The 14,431-nt window shown below is 37.7% G+C and overlaps 1 protein-coding gene across 2 annotated transcripts in view; it reads right to left on the reverse strand.

Moving 5' to 3' along the window:
• Positions 1-14,431, reverse strand: part of PLXDC2 (plexin domain containing 2) — a 259,751-nt gene that overhangs the window by 28,563 nt on the left and 216,757 nt on the right. For both annotated transcript variants that reach the window (XM_005152966.4, XM_031052565.2), the window contains exon 10: positions 1,545-1,605. In XM_005152966.4, the coding sequence (XP_005153023.1) occupies positions 1,545-1,605 (61 nt within the window). The remainder of the gene's footprint in view (positions 1-1,544; positions 1,606-14,431) is intronic.

The raw sequence follows: 14,431 nt of genomic DNA on the forward strand, positions 1-14,431 counted from the left end.
GAATGCATCTAAAATTAACCTCTGTATGGTAATTATTGATCTTTCATTGAACTCCAGTCAGCTCAGGCCTTATTCTGGAAGATGCTAAGTAAGCTGTTGTTTCTACTCCAGAGAGCCTGAAGGCTGGATTGTGAACAGCAATTAATAAGCCTGAAACTGCAAATCAAACTATTAGTTTCTCAGACACACCACATTGATAACTTTCCTGTCAGATCATGTACTAGTGCTCCTTTGAGCACTAGCTGCGTTGAAATAAGAAGGGAGAAATACAATAGGATGCTACTGTCCTGCAGAAAGCAGGTTTTGGATAACATCATCTACAGGCACAACTGAGTCCTAGCTAATTATAATCTGGATTAAAGCAACACATATTCCCAGTAAATTTATTGTATGCTCTTGAAGAGGTTGTCCTCTGCAGACAATAAATCTCACAGAAATTCTGTTCTTAAATCAGCAGATTACAAACTGCAAAGCTGAAGCTTCAAGACCGTGGAACAAGGCAGATGTAGGATGCAATAGAGGATGTTATCTTGCAATTACAGCGGTAAGAAAAGAAAAACAATTATTCCATCAGTCTGGATTTACTTCATTACTTCTCTTTGCTTCTACTGAGAATAAAACAGAATGTGCTTTTCTAACTAGACACTTGGGGCTATGTTTTGCCCTCAGTTTCACCTGACATTACATTTCAGAAGGGCTATGTTGCTGAAACTCATGAGAGAATTTAGCCCTTCCAGCCAAAATGGAAAAGTAACTGCTCTTTTTATGGCCATCAGGAGATTAAAAGTGTCATAAATTAATTTGTTTCTATTACTACAATGCACAAATGGAAAAGAAAAAAAAATAAAAAAAAATCCCCAAACCAAAAAACCTTCTAAAAGGAGTACACTGGGAAAGAATTAACAGTAAGATATTTGTATGTGTCTTGAAAATTAACTGCTCTTGTCTAGAAGTACCACAAATTATTATTCTGGAGGAGACACAGCCCCTATTTGACAGTCCAGCACTCTCTACAACAAGAATTCAAATGTCATGTAGTTTTTTTTATTATTATTTTTATTATTTTTACCCCTCCCCCCACCTTTGAATTCACCTATGTAATACCTTTTGTACTAAATGATTTGGCAAGATTCCATGATCAAAATGCAATGCCTGGTTTTCACTTTAGACTACTACAGCAGAGGATTTTCTAAGCTGAGAAACATCACAGTTTCTTCCCCTTTTCAGGCAAGGGTCAGAGATCTAAGAGAAAAATGTTGCAGGGGCACTGTTTTGGGACAGGCTTTCTAGTACTTTCATTTTTTATTCAGGGTGTTTTCTCAGAGATAAAATTTTTACTTTGTGTTCATTTTATTCCCTCAAATGGGGAGTGAAATTGCTCAGCCTATTTTTCTTTATTATGCCTTACAACATTTCCACTGAATGATAAATATAGCATGTCTGTGGCCTTGAAACCATGCTCCATAATCTGAATAAATTAATCAAAAGCATCATAAGGATATAAATGGCCTCTGATGGGCTGAGGATGTAAACTACTCACATACCTCTTCAGGGCAGCCACTGTCTACCCAATCTTGCCGGTGACGGTCAAATCCACTGGAACATCTTTTAATGATGAAATAGATAGAAGTTGTCCAGGTGGAAATAAAAGGAAAAGAACAAAAAGAAAGGAAGTGAGAGGAAGAGAAGAAAATGACATTGAGAATAAATAAGTAAATGATGTGATTTATTTTAAAAACAATATGATTTATGTGGTATGTTTATTCAAGAGGCTGTTGCTTGCAATATGAGTCCATCATTTAACTTCAGTTAAAGGTGTTTCAATGAATATTACATATTTCTTTTATTTATAGATTTTAAATAGAAATATCTCCATTCCACTGGATAACTACTCTTAACACAGCACTGAGCCATAGCATTTTTAGGTTTGATGTCAGCCATATGGATGTAAATTGGTTTAATTATTTCTGTCCAAACCTCTTAGCCATTAGCTTCTTAATCCCTCAAATGATGTAGTGAACCAGTCACTGCTTTTATCGTTGGATTATAGAATGGTTTGGGTTGGAAGAGAAGTTAAAGATAACCTAATTCCAACCACTCTGCCATGGTCAGGGATACCACACACTAAACCAGGTTGCTCAAAGCCCCATCCAACCTGGACTTGAACACTGCCAGGGAGGGAGTACACACAACTTCTCTGAGCAACCTCTTCCAGTGTCTCATTACCATCACACTATAGAGTTCCTTCCCAATATCTAATCTAAATCTACTTTCTTTCAGTTTAAAGCCATTACCCCTTGTCTTATCACCATCTGCTCTTGTAAAAAGTCCCTTTCCAGCTTTCTTGTAGGCCCCCTTTAGGTACTGGAAGGCTGCTAGAAGGTGTCCCTGGAGCCTTCATTTCTCCAGGCTGAACAAGCCTAACTCTCTCAGCCTGTCTTCATAGGAGAGGTGCTCAAATTCTCTGATCATCTTTAAGGCCCTCCTTGGGAATAGTTCCAACAGGTCCACAACCCTCTTGTGGTTGGGTCCCATGAACCGCATGAACAATGAACCACAGTACTCCAAGTGGGGTCTCACCAAAGCAGAGTCTCCTTTTGATGCAGCCCAGGATACAGTTGGCTTTCTGGGCTGCGAGTGCACACTGCAGCCATCTCATGTTCATTTTCTCATCAACCAACACCCCAAGTCCTTCTCAACAGGCCTGCTCTGAATCTCTTCTCTGCCCAACCTGTAGCTGTGCCTGGGATTGCTCTGACCTAGGTGTAGAACTTTGCACTTGGCATAGTTAAACTTCATGTAGTTGGCATCAGCCCACCTCACAAGCGTGTCAAGGTCCCTCTGGATGGCATTCCTTCCCACCAGTTTATCAACTGAACCACACAGCTTGGTGTTATTGGCAAACTTGCTGAGGGTGCACTCAATCCCACTGTCCATGTCACCGGCAAAGATGTTAAACAAGACCAGTCCCAACACCGATCCCTGAGGGACACCACTCGTTACTGGTCTCCAGCCAGACATTGAGCCATTGACCGCAACTCTTTGCCTGCGGCCATCCAGCCAGTTCTTTACCCACTGAGTGGTCCACCTATCAAATTGATGTCCCTCCAATTTAGAGACAAGGATGTCGTGCGGGACAGTGTCGAACACTTTGCACAATTCCAGGTAAATGACATCAACTGCTCTGCCCCTGTCCATCAGTTCTGTAGCCCCATCACAGAAGGCCACCAAGGTGACCTGAGACATCAAGATACAAATATAATGATGTGATCACTGTTCATAGATTAACATAACAGGTCTTAACAGCCTTCATGACTATTCAAGAATACCATCTAGTTGTTCCTACCTCCTCATTAGCTGCATAAAACTTACATTGCATGCATATTATCAGATTTGGTGAGGTTAATAATCTGCTTGTAATATTCTTCTTTGCGATATGTAACATAGCAAAGAAATTTTAAAGCAACTTGTAACACTTTAATATAACTATTCCCCTGGCAATCCCTGTTTCACAAAAGTGCTATCAGTATTTATAGAGTAACTTAAAGTTTCCTAGACAACAAGTAGAATTACAAAGAGAAAGCATTATTGAAACAGCAAGCAAATAGCTAAACCTTGATGTCCAACTTCAAAGGAGATTCTCCACACTTCCTGGTATTTTTTCTGGCATGGTACACATGGTCATAACTTACCTGACTGCACAGCAAGTAACCTTCTCACTTTCTTTTAATAAGACGAGTCAAACAAATTAGACCACTGTTATGGTTAGCTGTATTTATGGGGGTAATTTTTTGTTCTAAATGAACTGAAAGATTCTGAGACATGCCAAGTACCACCCTACTTCGAAAAAGATAAAACAGGTGCATTTGGAAGAATGGAATGGTGGAATCATTTTTATAGTAGGAGAGGATGTTATAAGAGGATGTAAATAATGTTCATGACCTACTTGGAATAATAAATGTCTCCATATTGTAATTCTGAACAGAATCCACAGTATCTGTGACAAAAGATTTTGAGCAAATATTGATTCTCTTATACTTGCACTGATCTATATTATACCATTTGGAATGTGGAAATTCCTCCCCCCATCACCAAGCCCTAACAGGTGCTAAGTATCACTCACTCTACAGTAACTGACTTTTCAAAAAACGTACTGCAGAGAAGAAAAAAGATGTCCAAACCAGATACGTATTCCAGAGAAAAACAGTGACCTCCTTCAAAATGCATGGGAACAAAGGCCACTGTAAAGAGTTTTTTCTTGTTGAATAATAGAATCACCTAGGTTAGAAAAGACCTTTAAGATCATCATGTCCAACCGTTATCCAGGACTGCCAAATCCACCACTAAACCACGTCACTAAGGGCCTTGTCTACATGGTTTTTGAACACTTCCAAGGATGGTGATTCCAGCACTTCCCTGGGCAGCCTGTTCCAATGCCTGAATACCCTTTTGGTGAATAAATCTTTCCAAATTTCCATAATATTAGGAAATCATCTTAATATCTTTCAATCTAAACCTTCTCTGCCTCAGCTTGAGTCCATTACCTCTTGTCCTAACACTTGTTAGTCGCAAAAAGAGACCAGCGAACTCCTTGCTCCATCCTCCTTTCAGGTAGTTGTAGAGAGCGATAAGGTCCCCCCTGAACTTTCTCCAGACTTCTCCACCCTCAGTTCCCTCAGCTGCTCTTCATAAGACCTATGTTCCAGACTCTTCAATGTCTTTTTTGCAGTGGGGGGCCCAGAACTGAACACAGTATTCAAGGTACAGCCTCACCAGTGCTGAATTCAAGGGGATGATCACTTCCCTGGCCACACTATTTCTGATACAAGCCAGAATGCTGCTGGCTTTCTTGGCTGCCCAGGCTGGATCATGTTCAGCAGCCATCAGTCGGCACCCACAGGTCCTTTTCCAATGAGCTTTCCAGCCACTCTTCCCCAAGCCTGCAGCATTCCATGGGGTTGTTGTGGCCCAAGAGCAGGACCTGGCACTGAGCTGTGTTGAACCTCATACAATTGGCCTCAGGCCATTGATCCAGCCTATCCAGATCCCTCTGCAGAGCCTATGTACCATCCAGCAGATCAATGCTCCCACCCAGCTTGATGTCATCTGCAAATTTACTGAGGGTGCACTCGATCCCCTCATCCAGATTGTCAGTAAAGTTATTAAACAAGACTGGCCCTAATACCAAGCCCTGGGAGATACCACTAGTGATCAGTAATCTTCACCACGACTTTTTGGGCTTGGCCGTGTAAGCAAATCTGTGAGTGAATCAGTGCTATCTGGGGAGCTCAGTGCTACCTTTGTCATGCTCTGTCCATAAATGTTTGAGAAAACAAGGAGGACCTTACTAAGCAGAAACACACTATGACATGGCATTCCAGGTATGAACAGAACATACTTTTTTGAAGTCTGTTTCCTACCTAGTTTTCTCTAAAGTCTGAAGAGCCTCACTAGCAACTTCTGCACCCATCTTGATTCAGAACCAGACTAATTTCCAGATGTATCAAATACTTACAACACACTGAGTTTTAGTCATACTGGTCTAGCTAATCTGTTTGTGGATACTCTGTACATCTGAAAATCAAGCTCAGTGATAACATATGACGTCAACCTATTCCATAAATTCCTACAATAGAGGTATCTATGTTAATTCAAACTTAGCTCTACTTAGACCTAGGAGGAATTAATGATCCTTTTATCTTAGATTTTTTCATATATCTAAAGGGTGTTAAACTCAAGGCTCCAAAGATTAAATGAATAAAAGCTTATTCCAGGCACACTCCTCTATAGTTCTCAAGTCCTTTCTGGAAAAAAAAACAACAACCTACTGAAAAATGGTGGTAACAGTGCTGAGGTTGATTTTCCCCCAGGAATTAACAAACCATCAAAAGTTGAATGCAACATGCAAGGGCTTGGAATGGCTCTTTCAAACATGTGACACTCTTCAGATATCCCTATCTGAAAGAAAAATACATTAAACCCTGGACATTGTTTATTTAACAATACTGGGGAATCCAAGCCCCAGCAGCTTTAGCTGGAATAAGATAGGCTCCAAACAAATGTGTTTGTGACCTTCCTTTGAGGCATGTCAATAAGATGTCAGCTGTAGCAGGTACTATCATTGCTGTGTTGGTGAATTACAATTCTGGGAACTGTCATTTCAGGGCACCACCCACTTTACTGAACCCATTTTTAAGACCATTTAGTATCATGGTGATAACTCCCTATTGCCATTAAAACATTGGAGCAGATTTGATTAACTATGCCATTTATACCATCTGTCAACATGGCCATTTTGTAACAACTACATTTTCAAAAGTGATGACCAAAATCAGCTCCTAGGAAAGCAATAATAAAGATTCTCTAGGAAATGAGAATTGGTGCGTTCATGAAATGTACAGAATTCCAGGTTGTGCGTGGAACTTGGGAGTACTGGTTCAGGGGCAAAGGGAGAATTAAAGTTTCTGCATGTATAACAATGATGATTTGGAAAAATTAATGCAGTTGACACTGAGTAACAAAAAAAAACCCGCTAGAATCCTTTCAGTGAACTGTACATAGCCAGAAAGGAGATGGAGACGTCATCAGATCTAGCAGATGCCATTTACCAGAGAATATTTAAATAACAAGTGTCCATTCAGTGTATGAACTGAAATCCTTAGCTTCTTCCTTTTTACAAGAGTTGAGTAAGGATTAATAGCAATAATAAATCAGATATAATTTATACAGAAAATTCATCAGGGTTTAACCTGTGAAAACTAAAAACCATGGCAAATTATGGAGAAGGAAAGGGACAAAGTTTGGATAGAAAAATCTTTTCACCAGGTTGAGCTAGTATAAAACAATCAAGAGCATTAAAATTCACAATGTGTCCTTTAGACTAACCGTTCACAAGGATTTTTTTTTTGCCAGGATGTCTGCAATGGCATGTAAAGAATGAATTTCTGGGATCTGAAAGGTATTCCAGAAATCTGACATGTTTTCTTAAATATCATATAATTATTTAACTCAGCTAAAATGTTTATTGACTGCATTAAATAAAAGGTTAGGCTGGGAAATTAAATAGAAAATTGAACAGACAAAACTCTTTTCTGCATTTAACCACTAAGGAAGGACCATCACGTTAGGAATAGATTAAGGCACTCTCTAGTTTGTTTGAACTACTAAAAGAATAGTTAGAACATTTTAAAGTGAAATTCCTTTCCAAGCTTACGGAGATAGAAAGCAAAATATAAAAATAAATATAACATATATATATAAACAAATACTGGAAGCCTTGAATTTTGTGTCAGTCCAACTGAAACAAACCCTAATCATAGAGTTTTGGAGGAAAAAGCTATCTTTGTTCTCAGTCTGATTTGCTTCCCTTTACCACAGGACAGGCACCAGTTTGGTTCCTCACTTTGTTGTCACACTGTACTGTCTGGGAAGAGATTGTATTTTCCTCACTTTGTTATTTTCCTCTTTCTCTTGTCAAAAATGCAGAACTCTATCACAGCTAGAAGCCTTAAGAAGTTCATGTGAAGTGGAATGTGATGCTCCAAGGCAGTCTTGGCTGCAGTGATCATGAGATGGTAGAGTTCAAGATCCTTGGGGCAGTGAGAAGGGCATGCAGCAAGCTCACTGTCTTGAACTTCAAGAGAGCAGATGCTGGCCTCTTCAGAAACCTGCTCAGTAAGGTTCCATAGAATAGTTAATACTTGATGAAGCATACCTGTGTCTGAAGCACTGAATTCCATTATTGTCTTAACATTGTTTCCCGCTCAAAATTTACAATATTCAGATAATGATAAGGAGGATCAGAAAGGGGCACAAATTTCAGCAGGTAACCTTCAACCTGACGATGTTTCCACAATTTTATACAATGGAAAGTTTGAAAAAATATAGCTACATGTTCTGTAAAGTATTCCTGCAATATCATGCAAACAGGGAAGTGAAAAGATGGAGTTTTAAAAAAACCCAGATCCCCTTTCATTTTACAGAAAAATTGAACACAAGTACTCTGACACAAGATGTGAATAAGCAGTAGGAAATAAGGACTCCCATTGGGAATTCTTGCTGGTGGAAGACCCTAAGAATAAAAGTGGTCTGAAAGGAAGTTTTATTTCTAATTCAATGAGAAAGAAAGGAAAAATATGCTAGTTAAAGTGAGACTTGACAGAGTTCTGATTAAAGAAGAATAGTGGGATATTTTCTATAGTCTTAATGTCAGTTACAACAAAGGAAACATACTGAAAAGCAGATAAAGAATAAAGAAGAAGCTTTTGCTAAAGGCTTTGCTTTGAATAACTAGAAGGAAAAAGAAAGCATAAGAGGAGTCTACTTATAAGATTATGGCATCAGAATTTCCAAAAGAATCAGCAGAAAATAGTAACAATCAAATGTGTTCTCTGGGAATTCACACTAAAATTAGTCTCTGATACTAGATTACATTCTGCACTGCCTTTGACTTTTTGCATTTATACCTGCACAAAGTTGGTATGAAATACTGATGGCAACAGAAGTTAGCAGAGAATTCTGATGTGTTAGAATTTCTACCCATTTTTCACACAGTTACTCAGGGCTTGAGACAAAGAGCTCTGAAGCACTTTGGTTAGTGATCCTAAACCTAAACCTTATGCACAATTAACCCCCCTTCTTACTTTTATATGACTGTCTGAACTATTTTCTATCTTTGAATATCCAAATAATCTCTTGGCATGTAACAAAGCACAGATGTCATTCACACACTGGCCACGCTTACTTTTTTATTCATACACTTTTACTGGGATTTTGTTCCTTTATAAAAAAACCCTCACTGATAACATTAACATTAACAAGTAGCAGAGGGGTCTGGGACAGGATGAAAGTGGCCTGGTGCCTAACAATAGTACAAGATAGGGCTGTTTGCATTTCTGTAATCATGCATGAGCTGCCCGCAATCGTGCAATACATAACATGGCTGTTTCAGTATTAGCAGTCATCAGCATCTGAGTGGCTAGAAAGAGAAGTGCAGAGATGTTTTAGTTAGGTTACTGCTCCTGTTACATCACATTCACAATTCTAAAAAGAGTAAGAATTCAAAGGAAACAGGACCTGCAACAAGAGGTGGCACAACATGCTGAACTGACTGGATAAATTAACATTTATATGCTTATAAAGGTTCGCCAACAAAGCAAGAGAGCATTCTGTTCAAAGAACATATGCTGTTTTGAAACTGCATATTCATACCACTGCATTTGTGGAAAGTATGGATGAATTAGGGTTAAGAAAAGTGCCTGCTGTAAAGGCTCTCTCTCCTGCTAAAGAGCACAAGAAAGGAAGGACATGAATCATCCTGTTACTGGTTATGTTCAAAAGAACTTAAAGTTCAGAAAGTTATTTGCTTCCCAAATTAGTATTCTAGTTGCATTTATTTTTATTTTTTTTATCTAAAAGTGAGTCAAATTTTGAAATCAACATTCATTTAAAACAGCCTGCAAAACAGATTACCAAAGAATTGCAGAACATTCGGGGCTCATCAATTTCTTCATTAATTGTCCACATTAGTGTTTGTTGTGACATCTGGTGGGAAGTAAGTGCTTTTGTTAATGCTATGTGATAACGCAGATATTGGATGTGTCCCCTTGCATAGAGGGGGAACTGAAGATGTAATGGTGCACAAAAAATACTTGATATTTAGGAAGGATACTGAGAAACCGTCATTTATTTTCCTGATTTTAGGAATACGTCCTATTGTACAGTGACTTGAAATATTAAAATATATATGCTACAGAGAATCAGTAGACTTAGTAGAGAAACAGTCAAGTTGTATTGAGGAGTACAATCATAAGAGGTTTGCTCTGCTAGAAAGCAGTTAACACTATTGTGATCACTTTGTTTCTATACTGGTAAAATAAACATGGCCAGAAATGTTCCTTGGCAATGAAGACCCCTGGCACAGAATGGCCTATGCCTGAACAAGCGAACTCTCTCAACCTAAAAAAGGAGGCTGCACATAAACTGCCAACTGGGAATAATTCCTGGAACAGTCCAACTCCTGTACCATGCCTGGGAACTGTTCTGTACAGTGCTCCTGGGCATTGACTAAAATCACATCAGAGAACATTGGAACTATCTAATGGCACAGACAATGGTTTTCCAATGTCCAGGAAGCTTCCCAAGCTCTGTTTAATTTGCAGCTAATTCTATGTCAAAAAATATTTTGTATGAGAGGATGAACTACAGCTGTATAAGTGACTGTTTTGTATGACCGTTGAACTGACCACTAAACAAATCTGACTGGGAATGCCATTTTGCATTATATCTCAGTGAAACAGAAAAAGTAAAGAAAAAGGAAATCTGACATAGTGCAAAACTTTCCATTTAAAAACACCTGATTTATTTATTTCCTTGTTTTATTTATTTCCCTTGTAATAACAGCAGAAGAATTGAAAAGTGAGACTCACAAAATTGGTGGACAATGGATTTCTCCATAGTAGTGCACTGGGCTGGATGCTTATATGAAGTGAAGAAAACTAATGCTTCCACAAAAGTACAATAACATTCACTATATAAAGTATCTAACAGTCAGGTGTGATAACCAGGGCTTCCTGTCTCCATGGATGTGACCTGAATTTCTGTCCTGAACTTGGAGGCCTTTTGAAATGCTTTGTTCTCAGTTTCTGTTCTTTCACTTTTTATAAACACTTGCAATAAGAAAGGTGCAGTTGAGAAAATTATTATCTAGTCCAATGATTCTGGATACAATGCGGAGGTGATATTTGGGTTCTGTAATGTAGTCTTATGAACAGTCAAATATTTCATAAAAGATACGCATACCATGTTCTGATAATCAAAGAAGGAGTCAGGAACTACAAATTAAATAAAACTCTGGCTTGAAAGGAGTCTAATACCTTGTTTCTCACTAAATTAATGCTCTGCCAAGTGGGCCTATTGAACAAAATGCACCTACTGCACAATCATTATTTTTCAGTGCTAATCCATTAAATAAACCTTTTTCTGTAACTAAAATATCTGACAAATTGTCCTGAAGTCATAAAGCTTGGGTTTGTCAGATGTGTGTGTTTTCTAATACATCACTGCTGGAAAAGAAAAAAATCTCAAGTTATCCAGCTGTTGTAAGCAGTCCATTGGAAGAGAAGATAAACTAAATGATCCTTAAGGTCCCTACCAACCCTAGCCATTCTACAATACTATGTTCTATGAAACAGCAAAAAAGCAGTAGCCCTGCATATAAATGTATAATGTATACATGTATAAATGTATAATGTATACATATGTATAAAGCCATTACAAAATGAGAAACCATGTAAAATGGAACTAAGCTGTTTTAGTACTATCTTACCTTTATGATGAAGAATTCAGTTAAGACTGCAAAACCTAATAAATTTCATTATGAGTACCTTATTTATTTATTTGGCTCATAAACTGGGAGAACTGCTGCTATAGGACCTAACTGCTCTCTTTAGAAACTAAGTACCTATTTGTTCTCTTTCTTTCTTTTATCCTTAGCTTCCATATTAGAACTCTAAAGGAGCTTTGTATCTGAAGTCAAAACTCTTCATGTTCTGCTATACTTGGCTTCAGATGTAGTGACCGTGAACTATTTAAAACTTAATTGCTTTTATTAAGAGGCCAGTCAGCTTATTTTTAACTCTTCTAATAGCACAGAAGTTAGCATAAATTATATAGAAAACTATATATGATAGACAACACAGACAGAAATGGACAACAATATCAGTAGTTTAGCAAATTAAGGCAAATTAGAGTTGGTTAGGTTAAGGAAAAGATAGAAATTTCAGAGGTGTGAAAAAGTTGTGTTGGAACTTTACTTCTTTTCACAAGAAGTGAAATAAACAGCCTGAGTACCAAGAAAATCAAAGCAGGGTAAGAAACATGCTGTTAACAAGATGACATATTGATACCTGATTATTTTAGGTTAAGGTATATTACAGTGACACAATCAAAGAGGAGTTTGAAATCCTCACTGCTTTTGTTTGTATTTGAACATGTGCTCATATGAGGAGGTTCCTATCTGCAGATGTCAAAACCTTCTTGAAGCTCTGTCTCTGAATTCAGGTAAAGTAGGTAAAATTTCTGCATTATCTGCCAACTTCCCTCTCAGTGTTTTTGAAGTAATCTTCACTCTTGTGTTTAAGTAACCATCTTATTTTTAATATTTTTTTTCTCATTTCTGTTCTGTATTCACCTAATTGTCATTTACCTATATTTCACACAACCGTACCACGCAAATTAACATCCTGTTTTGCATTATATTTTATTTACCCAGTGTAACTCATGAGTATTTTGTTAAGTATAAATCTTTAATTTGTTATCAGGAAAGCCTACTTACTTTGAGATGTGCTCTCTGCACTCTTCTGATTATACTCTTACTATCTAATAGTTATATTACACCATCACTTGAGACATTTATTTGGGAACTGGCCAGGCTATAGTGCCTTGTATAGAAACTTAGTCCTAAGAAAGCCCATCACATAGCACAGAATGATGACCAGAATTCTGAGAGAAGTATCTTGAAATGTTGCAGATACATACAAATTACAATCTGAGGCACCTGCCTGTGGACCCCTTTCACAGGCAAGTGTCACTTTCATCAGTGAAACAGGAACATGTTTGAATCCAGAATCTCTGTTAGTAGCTATCAATGTTAGAAATTAACACATAAAAATGAAACCAAACAAAAAAGAATCTGGGGCTCCTGTGCGACCCAACATAGTGCACTTCTGCCGGCAAATGACTCCCAGAGTGAATGCCTGTGTAATAGAGAAGGACAATACCCACTTTTATGGCTATAAAACTCAGAAAAAAGCAATGTGGAACTGAGTCTGACCCCAACTCTGTTGCAATTTGAAAGATTTATGGATGTCATAGAAGTTGCAGTTCTGAGCATAAATAGCTCATCAAAGACTGAGTGGGGTTTTGTCTTATTGTTTTAATAAAATAAATAAGGAATAAAAAGTTACTAGTATGTACATGAACTGCAAAAGAAGTTTCCTACAAAAGAGAACTGTGCTACCTACCTATTTATTTAGTGTTTTACCACCATGGTATTTCAGCTGCATCTGTGAAATTAAATATGGATATTAAACACAGATTTTGTGATCTTCCTTTTAAATTAGTCAGCAAAAGTAAATATTCTCAAAGGTGTGATTAACAGATGGATATCTACTTTCCCTTCTCTCAATGTGATTTAAGTGCTTAACTCTCCTCTGTACCTTTGATAACTACTTCCTGCAGTTATACTAAAACACCATAGGAATGTGATATATTTGATAGACCCACATGAGATAGACTTTGCACTAAGGTCTTAAAACAGTCCAGGCAATAGTCCTTCTTGTACTGACTGTGATATCTATGTCTCAGTCAAGCTGTGTTACAAAATTGGATACCACAGAAACCTGCAGAATGGATAATGAATAGAGTTTGTAGACTCCAGAAGACACAGCAACATCCCTGGCAAAGGAATCGATAGCTAGTGAAACCCATCTTAAATTTTGAAAGGCAAATGATATGGTAAGAAGCACAAATATACAATATGAGTAGTGTGAGTGATGTGGCTGAAATAAATCACAGTGTTTATGTCTAGATTAAGAAACTTTAAAATGATTCCCAGTCTTCAGGTCTAGGATTTAATAGCAAATATTTTGAAAGAAAGATTAGGATTTCAGAGTAATTAGAACTATAGCAATCTTCTGCCTATTCTCTAGAATAATTTAAAGTTTTGTAACCCAGCCTTGCATTTCTTAAAAATCTGCATCAGTTACAAGCGTCACTGTTGTTCTCATGTTGTTCCAAGTTATTCAGGAAAACAAAGCAATGCATACACATATAAAAATGTGACTAAAATTGCAGCTGTAAGAAAACTGGCTAATTTCTGTATGAAGGCAGGACTCAAATTCAGTTGGGTAGATATGAAATCTATTAACAGGAGGATAGGGAGTTTTATTCTCTAGATTGGGACTGCTGAGATCGCCAGCAGGCAAGAAAGGAGGACACTTCAAAAGAGCATGTGAAGAAGGAAACTTGAGGAATAAAGCTCATAAGACAAAGTTTTAGTAGTGTAGGAAAAAGCTCAGGTGAATACTGAAAAAAAAATCCACATAACTCTCAGGTGTGTCCATTTTAAGGTATTAGCTTTGAAACATGCAAGGGGATGATTCTACTCTAGCAGGTCCCACATTTAATGTAATGAACAGGATGGTTTTGCTCTGACATGTCTTAGGTCTCTGAGAACTACTGCACCTTCACTAGAGCTCTGTTCAGAGACTGAACTTTATTTGTATTAATCATAGGAATTGTTCCAATTTCTGCCCAAAGGTAATTATGGAAATTCCACAATACTTCCACAGAGTACAGCTACTAAGAAATTCCACAAACTTACCAAAAAATGCAGAAAGGCTTTTTATCTGCTTTTCATCCATGTATCAAT

Source organism: Melopsittacus undulatus, chromosome 1 (assembly GCF_012275295.1).
Source record: "Melopsittacus undulatus isolate bMelUnd1 chromosome 1, bMelUnd1.mat.Z, whole genome shotgun sequence".
In the NCBI taxonomy this organism is placed as follows: domain Eukaryota; kingdom Metazoa; phylum Chordata; class Aves; order Psittaciformes; family Psittaculidae; genus Melopsittacus; species Melopsittacus undulatus.